This window comes from Planococcus citri, chromosome 1 (genome assembly GCF_950023065.1).
Source record: "Planococcus citri chromosome 1, ihPlaCitr1.1, whole genome shotgun sequence".
In the NCBI taxonomy this organism is placed as follows: domain Eukaryota; kingdom Metazoa; phylum Arthropoda; class Insecta; order Hemiptera; family Pseudococcidae; genus Planococcus; species Planococcus citri.
This window is the reverse complement of record NC_088677.1, coordinates 24,455,632-24,480,630: the sequence shown is the minus strand read 5'-3', so window position 1 is coordinate 24,480,630 and position 24,999 is coordinate 24,455,632. Positions and strand designations below refer to the sequence as shown.

The 24,999-nt window shown below is 34.9% G+C and overlaps 2 protein-coding genes across 6 annotated transcripts in view; one reads left to right on the top strand and one right to left on the bottom strand.

Annotated features, from left to right (window-relative positions):
* Positions 1 to 24,999, bottom strand: part of Oct-TyrR (Octopamine-Tyramine receptor) — a 769,263-nt gene that overhangs the window by 426,331 nt on the left and 317,933 nt on the right. The gene's annotated exons all lie outside the window — the stretch shown is intronic.
* LOC135849997 (uncharacterized) lies at positions 16,755 to 18,704 on the top strand. The gene is made up of 7 exons (XM_065370675.1): positions 16,755 to 16,921; positions 17,115 to 17,201; positions 17,406 to 17,492; positions 17,712 to 17,795; positions 17,910 to 17,996; positions 18,199 to 18,300; positions 18,477 to 18,704. The coding sequence occupies exons 1-7, from the start codon at positions 16,822 to 16,824 to the stop codon at positions 18,542 to 18,544; spliced, it is 615 nt and encodes a 204-aa protein (XP_065226747.1). The 5' UTR covers positions 16,755 to 16,821; the 3' UTR covers positions 18,545 to 18,704.

Here is a 24,999-nt window from a genome sequence, read left to right as displayed (position 1 = left end):
AAAAGTTTTCGTTCGGAATAAAAAATTCGGGAACTTTTTTATTCGGGAAACATCCATCAGATGGGATCCGTGAAATACATTGACAATTCACTGATTGCAAAGTAGTTTTTACTTTTTGCTTTTATGTAAACCTATTGCTAATTAGGTGTTTTTAAATCTACGTTGTTCTTCAAATTTCAACTTCCGGCCTTTTTTCCCAACTCAGATAAGTTGACGGGCGGGATCGTTGGAAGAAAATTTGCCGGAATTATTGGTTAGACTTATGAACTCTCAATGTGATCTTGGATTATGAATTTATGATAGGGATGACATCAAAAATCAACATAGTCCTCGAATACTAGGTTTATGGACCATTTTCCTGATCAGCGACTGTGGAGAGAAAAAGTCACAATGTTCTGGAATGTGTCTTCTATTTTCTTGAGAGCATATACCGCTCCTCCAGAAATACCCCCGAGGTTGGATGACTTCCTATTCAAAATGAATATTCCCATTAAACTCGCATTGGCCAAAATCACAACAAATTGAAATCGCCCTCAAAATAATAATTTCAATAAACGCGAATACTTACTTATTCCGAAATCATAAAACTCACGTTTTCATAAAATGATTAATTTCAGCCCACGCAGATCTTCTTGGAATTTTTATTTTAGAAAAGTTGAAAGAGCAATTTGAAGAAAGCGGCGAGGTGACGTTGGACAACTGTACCTACATAGGAAAAACTCCACGTGTGCGCCTCGGACCCCAATTTCTTTACAACCAAGGTTTGAAAGATTGATATTTCCCATAAAACTTGACAGAAAACGTATGTATCATTAAAGAATCATAATTATTGATCTACATAATATTATTTAAATCCATTCAAAAGTAAAAGCGAATTGAATTTAAACTATTCGCGAATGAAAAAAAAACGCATTAGTAGCAAGATAAGTAAGTAAGCAAAGTTATTAAACAAGGATCAGAACAGAAATTCCGGTTAAGAAACTCATTTCAAGAGATACTGTTGTGGATATTGCTTCAACATAGGTGTACCCATCGCCTATCATCAACAAGTAAGAATTTGATAAAGTGATACTGGTAATGATTAGGTTAGAAAGGGTAGATGAGAAAGACTATATGGTGGGATTAATATAATACTTACTACCTGTTATTTTTCTGAGAAATATCCCTAAGGAGATATTTTCCTGCACCATGCTAGCTCAATAGGTGCTTGTACGATCATTACGAATACCCTTTATACACATACAATTTCTTATTAACGTGTGGAAATAAAACACGAGTCAAATGCTTTGTGCATAATAATTTAATACATAATGTGGGGCTGTAATATTCATGGGGTTCGAAGTCATGAACATTGTATAAATAGATATAAATATCTAATGCTAGACTATACTAGTAGAAAAGCAGTTCTGGCAGATATAACACGAAAAGTAGGTTAATACTTGATCTAGATTAAGCACAGCAATTAAAGGGGGTTCCTCAAATTACCTTTAACTGATAGGGCGAACGCAACCCGGACAGGATTTAGGGTACATCTCCTGCCTCAACACTGTACACGTTCCCTGCTCGTCGGGGTGCTACTAATACTAAGCACGTCGCAGGGTATTGGTTGGTAGATACACATTCAATTGGGTCGCCATCCCTTAGATCCGGAACGAAAAGGGATGCTTCCAGAGCACCATTGATTAATCGACATAACGTAATCAATGTTCACATCAACAATATATACATATTAACCTCGCGATGGGTTATATCAAAAAGCGGGCGGATTAGATCCATAAGGGATTAATCGGCGTTAATTACTGAGGGTAGGAACCGAACAACGAATTAGCACTTGCAATTACCGAAACGAAGCACAGAACCATCCTTAAGGGGGCTCATACTTAGTGGAGAGATTTTACGTTAAATTACATTATGTGCAAAATGCACTGAAAACCGAAAAGAACGAACACTAAGTACATCTCGGAGAGAACTCCATATCGGAGAGAATTATCACATATTCAAGTACACTTTGCCAAAATTAAGAACCTCGAGATGGTCTGTGCGAGAGATTATATAGTCGAAAGTTCAAGGAGAGTGATCCGAGCTTGGAGCGACCTACGCTCGGAGATATTCGTACACGTTACCTTGGGCTCCAGAAATGTAGGAGAAGTACGTTAAACTTCTTCGAAAGAGGGGTAATGATATAACCTCCGACGAGAGGTTATTGTACTTCCTCTCTACGAAGTTAAGGCATATCTGCTCCTTACAAATTGATGAAAAAAATTGCTGAATTTCACATTCTGAAAAATAAACTTTATAGGTACATCACAAGACTCGAGCACATTTTCTGGTACCTACCTAAAATTGAAATATTTATCACAACTCACGTTGTTTTGTTTAGATTCGCTTGTGCGAAATTAACAGCGTATAATTTTTCATCACCTAACAAGCCGGTGAGAATTAAACTCAAACAGTTCAAGAATACACGTAAAACAAGAGGCAACTGAAGAAATAGGAAAAATTGCTCGTCTCCGACTCGGACCCATTTTTCATTTTTTTTTTTTACGACCAAGGTTTATAAGAGAGATATTTCTCATAAAACTCAACAGGAAATATCATTACGTGGTGATCACACTTTTAAAAAAAACTCAATGGTAGCAAATAAGTAAGTAAGCAAAGATATTAAACAAGGATCACGACAGAAACCTGTTAAGAAACCTATTTCAAGAACTATATTGTTGTTATCGCATCAACATTTAGGTGTAAGTACCCATCACCTATCATCATCAAAAATGGAATTCTGAAAAGAACTAAGGACCTTTGTGCATGATTGAATTTTTGAATCGTAACAATTTTTTTTCAAACTTGTTGAAAAGCTAGACCCACTACATAGAAGAATCATAATTATGTCTATTTTGACTAAGAGTGAGGTGGCTCGGAAATTTATTATCTACATGCATGTATCTACTGTATCTATTATACATACAATATGTACCTATCTCAGAATCGTAAAAGGGGTATTCATTTATTTTTTTAATTGTTTTGACTTGTTTTTCAGCAAAGTGACTAAAATGGCAAAATATTGCTACATTTTGGAAAAAACAATGAAAAAATTCGGAAAATCTGATGAATTTTGGGTGACGATCTTAAGAAGGCTTGAAAGTTATGAATATTCAATCTGTAATTTCTTTTTTTTCTTTTATTTTGCTTAGAAGAAGAGCGAAGTTGAATTTCCTGAAAATGTTTAAAATCAGTATTTCACTAATTTTTGAACATTTTGGCATCACACTGACTGCTTCGAGCTAAAAACGTAGATACAAAAGCAGTGACTCACAAAGAAAAATTTCAACTTCACGGGGTACACCCCATTGAAGAGATTTTATACGCAACATCTTATACGAACCATCTGCATTTGCGAGACAATTCACTGATTGCAAAGCAGTTTTTGCTTTCTATGCAAGCCTATTGCTAATTATTAGTTTATTTAAAAATTAAATTCTTATTCAAATTTCAACTTCCATCCTTTTTTCCCAACCCTGATAAATTGATGGGAGCAGGATCATCGGAGAAAATTCACCGGAATCGTTGATTAGAACTCTCAATGTTATCTTAAATTATGATAGGGATGACCTCAAGTCAGTACAGTCCTTGAATACTAGGTCTATGGCAATGCACGATTTTCTTAAGCAGGGATCAGAGAGAAAAAATCACAATGTTCTGGAATGTGTGTTTTATTTCCTTAAGGGCGTACATCGCTCTTTCAGAACCACTCCCGAGGTTGGATGACATCCAATTCAAAAATGAAAATTTTCACTATACCTACATAATTATTATTAAACTCACATTCACATTCGCCAATATCATAAACCAATTAAAACCGGCCTCAAAATAATTTCAATAAACACAAATACACATTCCAAAATCATAAAAATCACATTTTCATAACATGATTAACGTTTCAGTTCACGCAGATTTTCTTGAAACTTTCATTTTGGAAAAGTTGAAATAGCAACTTGAAGAAAGCGGCGAGGTGACGTTGGAAGACTATATAGGTACACAGAAAAAATTCCACGTCTCCGACTCGGACTCATGTTATTTACAACCAAGGTTTAAAAGAGTGATATTTCCCATTAACCTTAGCATAAAATGTATATCATTGACGAATTATAATTATTGATCCATCATTTAAACCCATTCAAAAATGTAAATAAATAGAACAGCATGCTCAGAAGCCGTCAGAAAAAAAACGCATTGGTAGCAAAATAAGTAAGTAAGCAAAGATATCAAACAAGGATCAGAGCAGAAACCTGTTTAGAAACCTATTTCAAGAGATATTGTTGTTATCGTTTCAACATTGGTAACAGAAAATGTATCATTAAAGAATCTCAATTATTGATTTACCTACACATGTAATATTATTTAAATCCATTCAAAAATCAAAGCAAATGGAAGTATACCTTAAACAGCTTATAAAAACAACGCATTGGTAGCAAATAAGTAAGTAAGCAAAGATATTTAACGAGGATCAGAACAGAAATCTGATTCAGAAACCTATTTCAAGAGATATTGTTGTTATTGATTCAACATAGGTGTACCCATTGCCTATCATCAAGAATGGAATTCTGAAAAGCACTTGTACCCTAATAGGAAAGTTTGAATAGTTAGTTTTTGACAAACTATAATGGAACGCATAAAATCTGAAGCCGGGCTGAGAAAACTCTGTGAAAGTATACACAAAGTTGGAAAGATAAAGGTGATTTAACAAGAAAGAATTGGATGAAAAAAATTCTATAGATTTCACATTCTGAAAAATAAACTTCATGCATCACAAGTCTTGAGCAAATTTTCTAGTACTTGAAATTGAAATATTAATTATTACAACTCACATTGTTTTGTTTAGATTTGTTTGCGCAAGATTAACAGTGTACAATTTTTCACGACCTAAACTTAGCGGAGATTTCGCCATCATCATCAAGTTCCAAAAGTTCAAAGCTTTCAAGTTTATCGAGCGACAAAATTTTTTTTCGACATTTTTCACTTAAAAATCATTACCTTGAGTAACGACTGAATCAATTTTTCTGAAACTTGAAGTATCACAAGTCCATCACCATTCCTATGATGCCAGACTTGTACCATGATCCTAAAGTTCGTAGCTTTCGCGCGTAATCGAACACAAAATTTTCAAAAGCTCAAAGCTTTCAAATTTGTCGAGCGACAAAATTTTTTTTCAGAATTTTTCAAAACTCATTACCTAGAAAATGGCTGAACTGATTTCGATGAAACTTGAAATCTCACTAGGTTTGCTCGATTCCTATTAAGTATACGACCCTCAATTTTTTGTGAATCATTCATGAACGAATTGATCAATTTTTTGAAAGAACCATTCTCCACCGAATCTTCAATTTATGAATTAATTCGTTCGCGAATGAGTCACTAATACGAATCAATTCGTTCGCGAATGATTCACAAAGAAATGTCAATTCGTTCGCGAATGATTCAGAAAAAATGATTCAATTCGTTCGTGAATGATTCATCGAAAATTGAGTAAATGAATCAATTCGTTCGCGAACGAATCACTTGTATGAATCGATTCGTTCGCGAACGATTCACTTGTATGAATTAATTCGTTCACGAATGATTCACTTGTTCGAATCGATTCGTTCGCGAACGATTCACTTGTACGAATCGATTCGTTCGCGAACGAGTCACTTGTATGATTCGATTCGTTCGCGAACGAGTCACTTGTACAAATCGATTCGTTCACGAACGAGTCACTTATACGAGTCGATTTATTCACGAACGAGTCACTTGTACGAATCAGTTCTTTCGCGAATGAATGTTTAAATAAAAGTGGATCAATTCGTTCGTAAAAGATTTTTATTTTACGAAAAGTCGGTCTTCTCACGCTCAATGCGTGAGAGTTTTTTTGAATTGTTTTCCAGCAAAGTAACTAAAATGGCAAAATATTGCTACATTTTGGAAACGAGGAAAAAATTTGGAAATTCACAACAACTTTGGATGATTTAGAGCGAAGTTGAATTTCCTGAAAATGTTTAAATAGGTACTGTAGGTGTTTCATTAATTTTTGAACATTTTGGCACCACGCTGACTACTTCGAGCCAAAAAAAGTAGATACATGTACATACAAAAGTAATGAATCACAAAGAATTATTTCAACTTCACGGGGTCCATCCAATTGAAGAGATGTTATGCGCAAACTTCTATAAAAACCGCAAAAGAATTTGAGAAAGCCATTGACAATTCACTGATTGCAAAGCAGTTTTTGCTTTCAACATAAGCCTAGGTATTGCTAACTATTGGTTGATTTAAAATTTAAATTTTTCTTTAAATTTCAACTTCCATCCTTTCTTTCCCAACCCTGATCAAATTGATGGGTGCAGGATCATCGAAGAAAATTTGCCAGAATCGTTGATTAGAACTCTTAATGTTATCTTAGATTATGATAGGGATGATCTCAAGTCAGTACAAGTCCTTGAATGCTAGGTCTATGGCTATGGACGATTTTCTTAACCAGGGATCAGAGAGAAAAAAATCACAATGTTCTGGAATGTGTGTTCTACATATTTCCTTAAGGGCGTATATCGCTCCTCCAGAAACACTCCGGAGGTTGGGTGACTTTCCAAATTCAAAATGAAAATGCCAAAATCGTAACCATTCGGCAAAATTACTTATTCCGATATCATAAAACTCACGTTTTCATACTTACATGATTCATTTCAGTCCACGCAGATCTCTTTGGATCTTTTATTTTAGAAAAGTTGATGAAAGAGCAACTTAAAGAAAGCGGCGAGGTGATGTTGGAAGACTGTACATAGAAAAAATTCCGTATCTCCAACTAGAACTCATTTTTTTTACAACCACAAGGTTTTAAAGAGTGATATTTCCCATAAAACTTGGCAGAAAATGTATCATTAAAGAATTATAATTATATTGATCTCTTACATATTTAAATCCATTCAAAAGTGAAAGCGAATGGAATGATACGATAAGAGAAAAAAAACGCATTAGTAGCAAATAAGTAAGTAAGTAAAGATATTAAACAAGTATCGGAGCAGAAACCTGTTTAGAAACCTATTTCAAGAGACACTGTTGTTATTGCCTAAACATAGGTGTACTTAGTCCAAGAGCTATACCACTGCGATTGGGCCGAAATAACTGAAAGCTGGGGATGGTCTCAAAAGTTAGTATACATACCCCTATTTTGAAAACACTTGGTCTCGCAGCTGCTGCTTTAAAGCTCAGTGAAAGCTCGAAAGTTCAAATTTTTTCTGAACTTTCAGCTGAGAAAACTGATGGCTAAAATTGGTGCCTAATTATAGAATTTTTCGCGCTGAATCCGAATATATCGGTCTGCCGACCCATAAGTGCCGCCAAAGCCCCGCCAGACTGGGTCAAAAGGGGAGCAAATTTGACAAATTTCATGTTTTTGGGCTAAATTCTCATAATAAGCTACAAAATCGGGTTAAAAATTATTTTCAAGCAGTTTAACGAAATGCTCTACGGCTAAGATGATTTTTAGGCACCAACATTTTTAAAAAAATTTCATTTTCTCGGGGGTGGGGCGTGAGGGAGTATTAATGAATTTAGCAAATATGGTCTTGTGATATATCAAAATATATGTTTTTTGGGTCGTAGAATTCAATTATGGCAATATTTTTTATATTGGAGGACAATACGGTCAAAAAACATATATTTTGATATATCACAAGACCATATTTGCTGAATTCATTATTATTCCCCTCACGCCCCACCCCCCAAAAAATGAAAATTTTGAAAAATTTTGGTGCCTAAAACTTGAAAATATTTTTTAACCCGATTTTGTAGCTTTTTATGAAAATTTAGCCCAAAAACATGAAATTTGTCAAATTTGCTCCCCTTTTGACCCAGTCTAGCGGGGCTTTGGCGGCACTTATGGGTCGGCAGACCGATATATTCGGATTCAGCGCGAAAAATGCTATAATTAGGCACCAATTTTAGCCATCAGTTTTCTCAGCTGAAAGTTCAGAAAAAATTTGAACTTTCGAGCTTTCACTGAGCTTTAAAGCAGCAGCTGCGGATCGGCAGACCAAGTGTTTTCAAAATAGGGGTATGTATACTAACTTTTGAGACCATCCCCAGCTTTCAGTTATTTCGGCCCAATCGCAGTGGTATAGCTCTTGGACTAACTCATCGCCAAATCATCATCAAGAATGGAACTCTGAAAAGAACTTGTACCCTAATGGAAAAGTTTGAATTGTTAGTTTTTGACAAACAATTGGAACGCAAAAAATCTGAAGCCGCGCAGATGGACTCCACGAAAGCATACGCCGAGTTGGTAAGACAAAGTTGATTTAACAAGAAAGAAATGACGAAAAAAATTGCTGGATTGTACATTATGAAGAAAAAACTTCATGCATCATAAGGCTTGAGCATATTTTCTAGTGTTTGAAATTGAATAAGTAAGTATATTTATTTGAACTCGCATTGTTTTGTTTGAATTCGTTTCCTCAAAGAAAATGACCCATCATTTTTCACGACCTACGGGGCAGTTTGGAAAGTAAGTTACTTATCTATCTAAACTGATGAAAAAATTTTCAGATCAAAAAAGTCGAATGAGCACTCATAAATAGACAACCAAGCTGAATTTCAGATACTGAATTTCATTTTTCGATTTTTGATAATTTTAGAAAATTCAATAATACCTAAGTAAATTTATCTCGATGAAACAAATGAAATCTGAATAAAATTGAAGTAGAAAGCAGAAATTTGATATACGCCTAAAGTATTCTTGACCTGCTAAATCGATTAGTGGCGGATTTGAAACTTTATAGAGCCTTCCGTTGATTTTAAGATCACTCATTTCTTGGAAAAATTGCCATAAAAAGGGGCCCGAAATGGAATTCAGCATCTTTATAACCGAGCAAAGTGAAAAAATCTTCTATAAGCTCTGAAATGATGCCAAAGCACTGCCAATTACTTTATTTGACAGATCAAAAACTAGACCTGCAAAAACCACATACTATTACCTTTCTATCTAAATTTTATAAAATTTTTATTTTTCCGTGAAAATTGAACAATAAATTTTTTTAAACTGACCAAAAACTCAAAAAAAATTATGCACGCGTAATTTTCTTTGATGATGTGTGTTTTTATACTTTCTATCAATTTTTCTGTTGTTTACGCTGATGGTTGAAATATCTTTTCTGTTGGATGAAAATGAAGTGCAGCTTCAAAAAGAGTATCTTGCGAAATCCATTGACAAATCACTGATTGCAAAGCAGTTTTTGCTTTCTATTAAGTTGATTTAAAATCTAAATTCTCGTTCAAATTTCAACTTCCATCCTTTTTTCCCAACCCTGATAAATTGATGGGTGCAGGATCGTCGAAGAAAATTTGCCAGCATCGTTGATTAGAACTCTCAATATTATGTATCTTAGAATGTAATAATAGGGATGACCTCAAGTCAGTGCAGCCCTTGAATACTAGGTCTATATGGCTACAGACCATTTTCTTAAGCAGGGATCAGAGAAAAAAAAGTCACAATGTTCTGGAATGTGTGTTCTATATCACCTTAAGGGCGTATATCGCTCCTCCAGAACCACCCCCAAGGTTGGATGACATCCAATTCAAAATGAAAATTTTCATTATACACAAGTAGGTACACATATTAAACTCACATTAGCGAAACTCATAACCAATTAAAACCGGCCTCAAAATAATTTCAATAAACGCAAGTTACTTACTCCGCAATCATAAAACTCACGTTTTCATAACATGATTAAATTTTCAGTTCACGCAGATTTTCTTGAAACTTTCATTTTGGAAAAGTTGCAATAGCAACTTGAAGAAAGCGGCGAGAGGTGACGTTGGAAGACTGTACGCAGAAAAAATTCCACGTCTCAGACTCGGACTCATTTTATTTACAACCAAGGTTTGAAAGAGTGATGTTTCCCATGAACCTTGACGGAAAATGTAGCATTAAAGAATTACATGTAATTATTGATCTATTATTTAAACCCATTCGAAAGTGAAAACAAGTGGAACTAGCTGCTCAGTCGAGCAAAAAAACGCATTGGTAGCAAAATAAGTAAGTAAGCAAAGATATCAAACAAGGATCAGAGCAGAAACCTGTTTAGAAACCTATTTCAAGAGAAACTGATATTGTTGTTATCGCCTCAACATACTAGGTGTACCCGTCGCCTATCATCATCAAGAATCGAATTCTGAAAAAAACTAAAGACTTTGGTGATTGAATTATTCAATCGTTGCATGGTTTTCAACTACTTTTTTTCAAACTTGTTTGAAAATCAGATCTCCTTCTTCCCCCTAAAAGTTATTCGTGTCAATTTTACTCAAATTTCGAATTGTATTTTGCTGAAGAAATGCGCATTTTTAGTGCAAAAATGCGCCTTTTTTCGGAGAAATGGATTCCTCGAGTTTATCCGGTTTTCCAAACCAATTTTCCCATCAAAATTCACAGACAACCCGGAAAGAAGAGAAAAATCGGTACTTTATTAATTTTTGAACATTTTTGCATCACACTGACTGCTTCGAGCCAAAAATGTAGATACAGAAGTAGTGAATCACAAAGAAAAATTTCAACTTCGCATAGTTCCACCCAATTGAAGAGGTTTTTACGCGCAAAAATTCATAAAAACCGCCAAAGTTTTTGACTAACAAATCAAAATGGATAATCTGGTAACACTACGGATATTTGAAATCATCAGGGACTTGAGAAAAAGGAAGGGGGATGATTTAAAGTATGCCAACAAATATTTGAAAAGCCATTACTTCATTAATTTAAATACTTTTTAGTCGCTGATGAAAAGTTGTAAATTTTTGAAAGGTATACTTTGCAAATAAAAGTAAGTAAGCAAGAAAATAAGTAAGTAAGCAAAGATATTACACAAGGATCAGAACAGAAACCTGTTTAGAAACCAATTTCAAGAGATATTGTTGTTATTGCTTCAACATAGGTAACAGAAAATGTATCATTAAAGAATCTTTTATTGATTGACCTACATAATATGTATTATTTAAATCCATTCAAAAATCAAAGCGAATGGTACGATACCGCAAAACAAAAGCTTAAGGTACTAAAAACAACGCGTTGGTAGCAAATAAGTAAGTACATATAAGCAAAAGTTGAATACAATAGTAGAAAGCAGAAATTTGGTATGTGCTTCAATTATTCTTGATCTCCTAAATCGATTAGTGGCGGTTTTGAAACTTCATAGAGACTTTGGCTGATCTTAAGATCACTTATTTCCAGGAAAAATTGCCCTAAAAAGAGGCCGAACTGAAATTCAGTATCTTTTCAAACCAGGAAAGTGAAAAAATCTTCTTGAAGCTCTGAAATGGCGAGAAAGCACCACTAATTAATTTGACAGATCAAAAACCAAGTATACCTGCATTATACCAAACATTACCTTTCTATGTAAATTTTATCAAATTTACATTTTCCCGCAAAAATTGAATCACGAATTTTTTTTAATTTACTTACCTAAAGTTATAAATAAAATTCTTCACGTGTAATTTACTTTGATAGTGTGTGTTTATACTTTCTATCAATTTTTCAATTGTTTAGGGCCTCCCTCTTCAAATCAAAAAAAAATACTTTTTTTACTTCTCAAAACACAAAATTTCGAGAGCTTTTCCTCTCACTTTGTTTGGGATTTTTTGCTTTTCTATTTCAGACTTGAAATTTTTTAAAAAATCATTCAAATTCTGAAATTGTGAAGCCAAAACAATCAACCTCTTAAAATGAGAATTTTCAAACGCTTTTTCCCTCGCTACGCTCGGGCCAATTTGTTTTTTTCTCTTCTTGAATAATAAGATGGACCTTTCTCACAAAACCAAACCCCCCTCCAGATATGCTCTGGCTACGCCACTTGTTTTCGCAAAATTCTGTCAGCAAATCAGACACATAGCGTCAAACATACTCATTTGTAAAAGCCATTGACAATTCACTGATTGCAAAGAAGTTGTTGCTTTCTACGTAAGCCTATTGATAATTAAGTGTTAGTTGATTTGAAATCTTAGATCGGACAATTGATTCCAATGACATTGAAGACGATGAAAAAGATACGCTAGACGCACAAGTAAGTAACTGTAAGTATCTCACCCACACCTATACCTAGATCATTTGATTTTTTGGTCAGGAGTACCAGATGTTATTAAATTTGCCCAGAGGTGAGCGCGGCGACGAAGTAGAACGATTAAAAGTAAGTACGAGTGTACCTTGGACAATGTAGGTAAGAGCTGTTAAACTCTCAAATTTTCTTTTTTTTTTTTACAGATAGCTAACACAGAGCTACGAAAAAGGCAAGGAGGATTAAAACTTCAAATCAGCGTAAGTATATACCTACTAAATATTATATGTTAACTGAACTATTCGAGGTCGCTCATTACGTATGTAAGTACCTAAGTAAGCAAAGATATTAATCAAGGATCAGAGCAGAAACCCGTTTAGAAACCTATTTTAAGATACATCGTTGTTATGGCCTCAATGTAGGTGTACCCATCGCCTATCATCATCATCATCATCATCATCATCAAGAATGGAAATCTCAAAAGAGCTAGTTGGTGGTGATTAAATTTTTGAATCGCTGCGTAGTTTTCAATAACGAATTTTTTTCAAACATGTTGAAAAGCTAGACCAGCTAGTGTTGAGAATCACTACGTATGAAATCATAATTTTGTCTATTTTGACCAACAGTGAAGTCGCTCGGAAATTTATTATTTACATAAGGGGTATTTTTCTTTTTTTTTTAATTTTCTACTATTCGTTTCGACTTGTTTTCCAGCAAAATAAAACTCGTCTAATCCCAAAATAATTCGTTGACTAACAAATCAAAATGGATAATCTGATGACACTACAGATACATATTTAAAACCGCCAGGGACTTGAGAAGAAGGAAGGGGGATAGTTTAAAGTGTGTCAACAAATATTTGAAAAGCCACTACCTCATTAATTTAAACTACTTTTTGGCCACTTTGATTTTTTCAACTTCAAAATGAACATTTAAAAAAAAACTGGAGACGTGATGATAAAAAAGAATACAATCTCTGAGAAAATCTTTTTAATTTTCAAAAATAGAAATAAAAATTCAAATTTCAAATAAAGAGACTCGAAGGGGGAAAAGTTCAATACCAAGCATGTGACGTGTGTAGGTACCTATATTAAAGTTGAATACCCCCCCCCCCTCCCTTCCAAACTCTGAAACATATATAAATGACAAAAAAAAACGATCACTTTGATCAAAAATAAATAACAAAAGAACATTAGATAAAAAAACACCACATCATCTATGCAACATTATCCCTAAGCAAACCTAAAGGTCTGAAACCTAAGAACTTTATACAATACATAAAGTACCATAACGGACGCCATTCATTTTTAGGCCAAAACGAGAACCAGTTTTACCAGTTTTCGAAACAAAAAAAAAAAAAAAATGAAATATTTTCAAAACACCGGATGTACGCACTTGGAAAAATGAAGCAAAAATGATTTAGGAAGAATAATGATTAAAAATAGGAAAAAGAGGTACAGCTTGTCAGATCAAATACCAACTCTTTGTGTGAAAAATACATCACCAAAACGATACCTGTGATGCATTACTAATTACTATACATTAATCCATACCAAATGCATGTACATCACACCTCGTATCTCAGATAACAGTGGTGCAGTGACCCCAGCAGGTACGCTGCCTCGGCCACAGCATCCGCATATCTCTACACTTTCACGCTCGAACATCGAAGCATGATATATTACCATACGTATAAAATACACACATGTGCCAAATAAAAGTCTTATTAGGCAAACTTGCCCCCCCCCCAAGAAAAAGGTAAATGTGGTTTGACTCAGAGGTCCTCGCCACGTTACTAAAACAAATTATGTATGTACCATGCAACAAATCCATTCACGAAAAAAATTAAAACTACTAACTAGGAAAAGAATTGTTTAACAGAGCAAATAAATATAGGAAAAATTCAAAAAATTATCAAAACGGTAGGCGATCCGTCAGGTACCTAACGTACTGTACAAAACTAATTAAAATGACAAACAAACCGAGATTAAAAATCTTCAAAACTCATTTTCTCAGAAATCTGAGACTGAAAAAAGTAAAATCAAACTACAAACAGAGTTAAAATCTCCTCAGATTAAAAGTATAGTGAACCACTCCAAATCTGAGACGATTTAGGACACATTTACCTATAGTTATAAGTAACAGGCGTCCCTGTTCGGGCGCCATATGTGGTGAGAGGAAAGAGAAAACTAGAAACCAAAACGAAAATTTAACATCCTACACACGTCAATATATTTCATATCGAACTCCCTTTTCCCCCTCCATAATCCCAATTAAAAACACATTAGTATGTACCTAGATCATGGCTCAAAAAATATAGTTATTGGTCAAAAAGAAAAACAAACTACAAAACCAAAAAAATGGCCATAAAATCTCGTAGGAGAAAACTTCTCCATGGCTTACTACCTTGAAACCTTCCTTCTTCAGTCCCTTCCAAATCCGTTATGCCAATAAATCAAGGAGCACATTTTTGATTTTTGCAGTTTTCAAACATTTTAGGGCACACAACATCCCAACCAGTTTTTGAACTAAATTTTATGACAGACATCGCGATAAGAAATGTTCGAAAATGGAGGACCTAGGTTGAAATTTTCTTCAAGATTTCCGCCTTGTGCAATTTTCACTCAAATTTTTTCGAACTTGCTGAACTGGAGGTTTTTTTTATGGAAGTTAATGGAATTTTTCACGAACTCATCTCAATAGAAAAATACTTACTTACTTATAAATTCATAATTTTTCGGTGACACCTTCCTTAGCTTTCTTTGCTTAAAAATGCAAGTCTACAAAATAATAATACGTATAGAAAAAAATCTCATTTAGCTCAGTCAGAGTAAGTGAAACCTTTTTTTTTTTTTAACTGTGTTATGAAGAAATACCTACATACTAACTATGCTGCAGAAAAGGCTATTAACTGTTTGCTCTTTTCATCGTTTTCGCTTTTAAAAACCCGATTCAAATACCTTCTGGAAGGTATACTATTCCATGCGGAGGCATTTCTTTACTCAAGTAACTTTAAAAGCATCTCATTCTCATATAAATACCTAAATTAGGGAGGATCTACCGATAAAGTCTGCAGATTTCGACCAAATTCAGCAGAGACCTACCATTTCAGTTGAAAGTTTCTCAGAAAAGATTTTAGCTCGAGATGTGCCCGTGGAGTAGAGAAATGAGCCCTCAAAGGAGGAGAATTTTTGACAAAAATCGTGGTTTTTTCACTCCTCTCGCTATCCAACTTATTTTGGAAATTTTAGGGTTCTATTGAGCAGCTGAAAATTTGAAAATCGCATATTTTTGGATAAATTCGCGTTTTGAACAATTTGTTCCTCTCCAATATTTCGCTTTGATTAAGCCAAAACATCGAAATATATCATTTCTAAAACTGGGAAATATTTTGGAACGTAGTGACGCCAAATTTTTAGTCATGATTGAAAATTTCAAAAAAATTTCATAGCTAAGTTTTTGGCTATTATTTTTTTGAATTTTTGAAATTGACAAAAATGATCTAACAAAACCACTCCGTTCCAAAATATTTCCCCACTTTCAGAAAATATACTCCTTGATGTTTTGGCATGATTAATGCGAAATATCGTGGAAGAAAAATATTCAAACCACGAATGAACAGGTTGGGTAGCAACAGGAGTGAAAAAACACGATTTTTTCGAAAATACCCTCTCTTTGAGAACCCATCCCCCCCAAGGGCACCTCCGGAGCTAAAATGTTTTCTGAGTGACTTTCAACTCAAAGTTTAGATTTCTGCTGAATTTGGTCAAAATCTGCTGACTTTTTTTTGGGGCAGGCCACCCTAACTTAGACCTACATTGCTCTTCCCTTGAGACTCAAGATTGAGTGCAAAGTAATGTAAGTACTAAGTACGTATTACAAAGCGTATAACATTTTTTATGTTATCGAAACTTACGAATTTTGTTGTTTTTTTCCTCAACCTTCAACTAGTGAATTTGATATTTTTTATGCATTTCGGACCAACTTTGAACTTACAGATATTATTTTTTATTTATAAAACACATTTTTTAAGCAATCGTGATTGAAAATACGATTAATAAATGGTAGGTATAATTAGTAGCGTTCGTAGACGTACCCACTAGTTATCAAATTTTCTCTCAATTTGATAACATAAAGAATGTATATACCTAATTAGAACATCATTGTTAGAAAAATTCAATCCAGCTGATAAGTATAATAAGACGAATAATAAAAAATACATTATTATTAACTTTTGCTCGAATTTTTTTGGAAGTAAGTAGCCAATTTTAACACTTCGTTTGAGCTATAATTGCTATAAGGGACAAAAAAAATTCATTCCTACTTTACATCGAAATAAATATCCAACGATTAATCCTAAGAAGTTGAACATGACAGAAAAAATACCTACAAAAAAACATTTTTTATAAGTAAGTAATTTTTAAAAGTCTGAATTTCTTTTTGGTTTTTCATCATAGGTACCTACTATCTAGTACCTACTACCTAGTACCTATGTTTCTATTATTTGGCTTATTGGATTTTTTTCAACTTTTGATACCTTATTTTTTTAAAAGCAACTTTGGCAAATTGGTCTCGAATTATCTATAGGTAATAGTTCAAGGGAATTTTCATCACTTTTTATCAGGTGTAGGTTAATTTGGTTGAAAAACTAAGCACGGATTATTATTATAAAAAGAATTGAACGTATAATTTACTGCTTAGTATATTTTATCACTTGAAGTTGTATTAAATATTAAATAATTTTTCCACGATGCGGGTTTCTACAGTTGTTTTTTTGGTATTAACCGGTTTAGGTAGTAATTTTTTATTTTCGAATGGACAGATACAAACAACACCAACTCAAAACCCAGGTAAGTAATTGAAAAAAATTCAAAACATTTACAATATGCTTTTGGATTGTTTTCGTTTTAAAATATTTTCATCCATTCTCACGCCAGAATTTACTCAATAATACAACGTAGGTAGTAACTTACGTTAGTAAAAATTTCGAGCTTTTAAATTATGAATTTGTTGAATTTTTTGTCCACACTTGACTATGTATAGGAATCAAAATAACAACTACGACAGCTGTTCCAGCGGAAACCAGTGATGAATGTTCGAAGAATAATGATTTAACACCAGAAGCTTTAAGTAAGTTTCATAAAATCTTAATCAGTAAATTTTAAATAACTCAATTTAGAATGAAATAGACCTAATTACCTATATGTATGTACCACAGTATAAAAATATACGCGATAAATACCTATGTAGTTTTTTCACTTGAATCTACTGTTGTTTAAGTGATACAAAAAATGCCTACTTACACATCATTTGTTTCTGTGTTTCGTTCCTTAGAATGTAAAATACTTGAAATTTCTGCAGCAAAGACTGAAAAACTGGGTCAGCATCGGTTGGCAGCGGATCGTATATTTTACTCTGCATGTAAGTTTTCAGATGCACGAATATAATTGAATCCCTTTTAATATAGTTGCAAATAGGTACAACATATGCATAAGTTATTCACTCTCAGTACCTGGTCTAAATAGAAAAAATTTGATAGCTGGTACAATTTTGAATTCAAAAATGAAATATTTTGAAACATGTTTTATTCGGAATAATAGAATGATTTCCAATATTGATGAACTATACATTTTCTTTTAGACGATTTACCAGAAAATGTAACCTCGGATCCTTTTGAAAAATTCGAGCAATTCAAGCAGAAATTCAAACAGATAAAAGAAATTGGTAATTTTAGAGATCATTTATAATGTATTACACACTTGATTATTCTTTGTAATAACCAAATGCCTATATTTATGCATGATGATATTTTTCAAATTTGTAATATGATTCACGTAGGAGACAAATCTGAGAAGGATAAATTCATCAGTTTCGAAGAAATGTTTTCAACAGTCGATTCGTTTGTTAAACAAGTGAGAACAAAAGGTAAATTTTCAATTTTTATTCGCTTGAGAGCACTTCAAACATGAAGAGAAATAAATATTTGTAGAGTAAAAGTGATCCAAATGGATAGATAGGTATTGAAGATCGATAGGTATACCTTATATTTTACCGAAAATGAATTCATCAACCAATCTCTTCAAAATCTGATTTTTCATTCATTTCAATTTTTTTTTTTTTTTTAAAGCCATGTCAAATGAAACTATGGCTAAATATGGGTCAGTTTTGGAGACGGTCGTTAATGAGATACTTCATGGTATACCACAAGGAGGAAATGCACTTACTACAGGTAAGCTTATCAAATGAGCTAATTTTCAAATCTAAATTATTTTGACGATATGATTTCTCAAACTGTACCTATAGCTTGAAAAATAATTCAATCTATAGTTGAACAATAATGTAACTTGAAGTGATATTTTGAAAGATAAAAATAAAATTTGTACCTAAATTATTTCAATTTTTTAGGACAAAAACTTATAAGGGAAATGTACCATCTTATTGGAATCACTGCATCTACCAACTGCTTATTGTAGGAAGATTTTAGCAATAAAACAGAACAATTTTCAAGCTGGAAGCGAATACCCTACTACCTATTCTTGTAGTTGGCCCATAATCGATAGTTTCTTACAATTTATTTCAAATAGTATATCTAGTTTACTGAATGTAATCAAATAAATAAACAGACTATCTGGATCCTGTGTCGTCTATGAATATTTCCAGGCCAATTGACTGTGTCCAGTGACGAGACTATGGCTACGGACTCATCCGTTGATTCGGAGGTCCGTAGATCGAAAATTTGCCAGGTGTGAGGATTTGTTCCCACAAGTGCAGGATTTTATACTTTCCATTTTTAGAGGTGGGGAAAAAGCGGAGAATTGCCATCCAAGTGAGAAAATTGGGTATTTTTCTTTATATTTTTATTCATAATTACAGAAATGTATTTTTTTTCATTAAATTATTGATGTATAGAAAATTGTAGAAATGGTAAAAAATTGTTGAAAAAAAAAGGTAAACTCACCTTTACCTATTGAAACATCAGAATTGACTTACTGATGGATTGGTTATTTCTATTCTCGATTCTACATGTTTTCAATGTATTTTCGGGGCCAATCCCAATCGAAGATGTAACAGAAAATGGAATCAATTTGCTATTAGTCGGGGGGCCCGCATAAGGATCACCTGCACCCCCCTGCCGATTCTCCGGGACAACTTTTTTCTTAAAGGGGAAGTCCTAAGGAACATTTTTAGCCCTTGTCCTCAAAAAAAAAAGTGGCCCTACTTACAAAATGGCGGCCATTTTGATTGACAGGTCAGCCGAAATCGCACGTTTTGCGTTTCTACATAGGACTTTCACGTAATTTTTTAATCCGTACAAAGGTAGATCGAAAGAGCAGTCAAAAATTCATCACCTGTCAAAATTTCAAGTGCTAAAGTGCCTTTTTCGATTTTTGGCGACTTTTCAAAAATCAAATTTTGGCCAAAATGTAAGAAAAAATCAAAATTTTCCCAAATTGACCTAGAAATCTGAAATTTGGGATATATCCTATTTTCGACCTGCCAAATCGATTGGAAACTGTTTCAAACCGTTTTGAGCAGTTCTGGAGCCTCCAGCAGATTTTTGAAACTTGAAATTCTCACAAAATTTTATCAAATGGAGTTGGAAAGCCGAAATTTACTCCGCAAACTAATTTCAATACAATATGAAGTCGACTGCACGTGAAACTTCCAGCTACTTTTTCGAAATTTCAATTCTCCTAAAAACGCGATGAACATTTTCAAAAAGTCACTGGTAGCTCCAATATTACTTGAACTTGCCTGAAGTCGTTTTCAGAAGGTGATAAAATTGAAGTGCAGAATTGATTTCAGCTTGCTAACCACATTTGATGAAATTTTGGGGAAATTTCAAGTTTCAAAAATCTACTGGAGGCTCCAAAACGACTTGAAAATCACCTGCAGTCGACTTCATAGCGTATTGAAATTAGTTTGTAGGATGAATTTCTGCTTTCCAACTCCATTTGATGAAATTTCGTGAGAATTTCGAGCTTCAAAAATCTGCTGGAGGCTCCAGTAATTTTCAAAAAATCGCTGGAGGCTCCAAAACGACTTAAAAATCACCTGCAGTCGACTTCATAGCGTATTGAAATTAGTTTGCAGAATGAATTTCGGCTTTCCAACTCCATTTGATGAAATTTTGTGAGAATTTCGAGTTTCAAAAATCTGCTGGAGGCTCCAGAACTGCTCAAAACGGTTTGACACAGTTTCCAATCGATTTGGCAGGTCGAAAATAGGATATATCCCAAATTTCAGATTTTTAGGTCAATTTGGTAAAATTCTGATTTTTTTCTCACATTTTGGCCAAAATTTGATTTTTGAAAATTCACCAAAAATCGAAAAAGGCACTTTAGAACTTGAAATTTTGACAGGTGATGAATTTTTGCCTGCTCTTTCGATCTACCTTTGTACGGTTTAAAAAATTACGTAAAAGTCCTATGTAGAAACGCAAAACGTGCGATTTCGGCTGACCTGTCAATCAAAATGGCCGCCATTTTGTAAGTAGGGCCTCTTTTTTTTTTGAGGACAAGGGCTAAAAATGTTCCTTAGGACTTCTCCTTTAAGAAAAAAGCTGTCCCGGAGAATCGGCAGGGGGGTGCAGGTGATCCTTATGCGGGCCCCCCGACTATATAGTCACTGATTGCAAGAGAGTTTTTGCATTTGCGTTCACTATATTGGTAGATGGTTGCATTGTGTTTTTTTTTTTATTATGTCAAGTTCACTTTTAAATATCTACTTGAAGCTGAATTTTCATTTCATTTTTGATATCTAGCCAGCTCAGACTCTAAAACTTTATAACAACCGGGCATGAGAGCCAGCTTAGACTAGCCAGCTCAGACTCCCAAACTTTATTATAATCGGGCATGAGAGCCAGCTTAAGACTCCCTGTATGTTAATCAACTGAGAGCCAGCTCAGACTAGCCAGCTCAGACTCTAAAACTTTCAAATCGTTACGAGCTATCAATTGTCAAATCATGTTTAAGAAGGGCAAATCTGCGAAAGTGGCATTCGCTAATCGTGTTATAAAGCCGGCTGTAATGTAAGTAGAGACGTTTTTTTTTTTTTTCGGTATGTCGCTGAGTTTTTGTATTAATTACCTTACTGTTTACAGTGTCCGGTATGTTTGTGACTATTGCCGTGCAGAATATAAGACTGGGAATTCGTTGTACCTGCACCTATACAAACCCACAAGGAAGATCAGTGGGTTGTTAAGTGCGTCGCTTGTGAGAAGGTTGTGGCGTCAACTGACAGACGTATGTCAGATGCCAAGTCGTAGGCGCAGCTGCCAAGCGCATCTGCGCGCGCAGCTAACTGTGACGTAGTGGGAGGCATGGTACCTCTAGCCACAGACGCAGTTCACCTATTATTCATTATTAATTATTATGTATTTATCTCCCGCGCGATTATCATGTTTGTTACTATTTATGTTCCTCTAATAAACGCTTGTCAATTGACACCCATCTGTCATGGTGACTATTTATTTAATCAAGTCGTAGCTTGACGTTTTCGGGTTGAGGCCTAGACCTCACAAAGGTCATTAATATGCATATGAATAAGGTTGCGGAACATGTCAAGAAACATGCCAAGACGAGTAGTGGTTTACGGCCATTTGTAGGTCTCGAAATAGACCAGCTGAACCAACGGGCGCACAGTGGGCCACAGACCCCCCCCCCAAAAACGGTGATAATTCGGATTCAACCTTCATCGATGTGCAATACGTCGAATAATGCGTTTTCGAGGTCGTAGAATTCGAATCTGCACAATGGTATTTTTTTTGTTGGGGTGGGGGGTGAGGCGTGGGGAGCGGGAAAATTTGAAATGTTGCTTATATGTATAATCGTGTAATATATCGATTAAAATGTTTTCGAGGTCGTAGAGTTCGAATCTGGAGTTATTTTTTTGGTATAGGTGGGGGATGAGGCGCGGGGAGGGGGAAATTTCAAATTTTGCTTATATTATTGTGTAATATGTCGATTGATATGTTTTCGAGGTCGTAGAATTCGAATATGCACTTATTTTTTTGTAGGGGTGGGGGGTGAGGCGTGGAAAGCGGAAAAATTTCAAATTCTGCTTATATTATTGTGTAATATATCGATTAATATGTTTTAGAGGTCGTAGAATTCGAATATGGAGTAATGGGTTTGTATGTTGCCACAGTTACTTTCTGATTGCAAGAAAGTTTTTGCATTTGCTTTCTACTTGTCTTATTGACTGCTAATATATAATTAAATGCTTTAGGTATGCTTTGAAAATGTTTTTTAACAACTCGTGATGGCATTATCAACATAATCTCACCTCAGGCATTTACCATCAATTCGAAAATTGATTTTTCTGAATTTACTCGTATTGTTTCACCTCTTACAATTAGTAATAGAATGAGGCCCGATTTCTATAAAATTGAATTCAAAAAAATCATTTATTCTTATTTAAAAATTGCGTATAAATTTCACGGACGTAAACCTACTGCTGGTTCCGTCTTCAACTTTGGCGCCAAAATATCATTGGTAAGTACATCTTGAACACCCTCCGAATGTACATGCCAAATTTTAGCCTCCTGGGTCAATTTGAAGAAGTAAAAAAAACGAAAAAATCCGGTTAATTTGCTTCATTTCTTCTCTAAATTGCTCTAGGGAGCCGAACTTTGGATTTACTACTGATTGATTCCAAGTTCGAATTTTTCAACTTTTTTATCTCACCCTCCCTTTCTCAAAAATTTGAATGGTTGCAAATTTTGACCTGACAAAACATGGAGTTCGATTCCAGCTACGGATGCAAGTCGGAGCCTTCAGCACAAAATCTAAAAATGTGCTTCTACATCTCCTGCAAGCTCCAGTAAACCACCTAGCAATCCACTAGTCACAAGTCACCAGCTATTCGCTGATTACAAGAGAGTTTTTGCATTTGCCTTTTTTTGCTTATTGGCTGCTGTAACGCTTTAGGTAGGTCAATGCTTTTAGAAAATATTACCTATTTCATACTTGAATGGTTAGCTTGAATTCGTGGATTATACATAATTATCCATTACGGCCAATAGGAATGGGAATTCTGAAATATCCTACCAAAGGGCCACGTTGCCATGACTAAAACACCACGTCACAAAAAAAAAACTACCTAGATGGCGCTGCAACGGAAGTTATGGTTTTTGAATTTTCACTCAAAAACTAGAGGGTTTTGGAAAATTTAACATTCTTCATGATTTATGAGGAATTCTATTTTCTAATATTTTTTACTACATAAAAAAATTAGATTTTGAATATTTTCAAGGTGATAATGCTCATTTATTTTCATTCATATTGAGCAGTTTTCAGTATTTCGCAACATTGGAATAAAATTACTTCGAAACTCAATTACATGAACTTCTGATTTGCTGCGAATCAAATTTTCTGATTTTTTTCCTCTTTCCAACGGCACAAAAGCCATATTTATCGATGACCTTTTTCGTTGAAATAATCGCATTTATACTAACCTACTTCTAAGAATCAGTGTTATTACGCGTGTGTAAGTTTGAATCATCCAGCTGCTGACCAATAAGAACATGTCCAAGGTCCACATCAACACCTTTCAACTGTAGAAGGACTATTCCAAAAACCGAGACAAAACCAAGATTTGAATCACTTTCGCTATTAATCAGTTCTGCTCGTTACCAGTGGTAGAAGATCCTCCTTCCAATCATCTAGCGGCTTAAGCGGCTACTATGGAGTTATTGAGGTAAGCTACTTTCTCTATCCAGTATGTTCCGCTAAATTAACTAATGTTTGGTTTGTTACAGTGTTGATTTCCACAGCCTATCGATGACGGAGCGAGAAGAAATGTGGGAGAGAGCTTTACCTGCTATTTATCGAAGTATCATGGTCTCAACATCAACCCAGACCAACTCTCAATATGACGCACATACTAACAAGTTGTCCGGAGATGCCACGCGCTCCAAGAGAACCTACCAGGAGGAAAACGACAGTAAGTAAAATTTAATCTTCCCACTCTACCAATTCTATCTATTTATTTTAAATACGATGCATGCATAGTACATAGTTAATTAAATCGAAATCTCTATCTAATGTCTATATTTTTTCTTCCAGGTTCCCGGATAACTCCCCGGAGGGACGAGATCCATCTTCAACCAGGAAGAGACCCACCACCGATACGTCCACCAGCCCAGTTAGTTCGCGACCCTCAACAAGCGCACAGGGTGCAGGTCATGGCTTAAACGAAAGTTTGGACAGCGTTATTGCAAGCGGCTCAGCTACAACGAGTTCAGCTACGGAGGACCCTCAGCCAGACCCCTCGACTGTCCAGCACCCAGCACCTTTGCAGCACTTGGCACCGTGCAGTGTCATCAGGTACCGTAGTCCTAACGATCCTGCTGCCATTCAGGAACGCCACCGTCACTCCAGGAGGCCAAATCGAAACCCAAGGGGAAAGCCCTGGAACTGGGAACCCCGCGACACGACCCCCATAGGCGTTCCATACGTTCATGATTTTAGTCCGATAAACTCTGGAGATCATTTGACCTTTAATTAAGGAAACCCACGTTCGGATAGTTACTGGGAATGGTCAGGGAGAGTAAGTAGAAGTACTACTGCGATAAGAATAATAACATTAATTATACAATATTTACCCATCTAGTTAACTAATAATCATGCGTTTATTCATTACAGGTACGACCAGAACCACAGAATCCTCGTTTCAGAGTTACCAACAACTTTGATCAGGTGGCCATCGCAGAAAATGATGACTCTGCGTCATCCGAAGAAGAAGCAGACCTTTAGGCCAAAAACCAGCAGATCCTCTGCTAAAAAGCCCCAGAGGCAGGCGGGAGCCTCATTAAGTTTAAAAAGGGTCCATGGCCTCGTTAATATAACTATTGTAATTTCTAATTATTGATAGAATATGATGGACTAAGGTTCACTATGCATATTGTATATTATCTATTGTATCT

Coding starts and splice junctions, on each gene's coding strand:
- LOC135849997 (XM_065370675.1), top strand. CDS start 16,822: ATGCGGGTTTCTACAGTTGTTTTTTTGGTATTAACCGGTTTAGGTAGT. Junction 17,202..17,405: donor TTTAACACCAGAAGCTTTAA/GTAAGTTTCATA, acceptor TTCGTTCCTTAG/AATGTAAAATACTTGAAATT. Junction 17,493..17,711: donor TCGTATATTTTACTCTGCAT/GTAAGTTTTCAG, acceptor ATTTTCTTTTAG/ACGATTTACCAGAAAATGTA.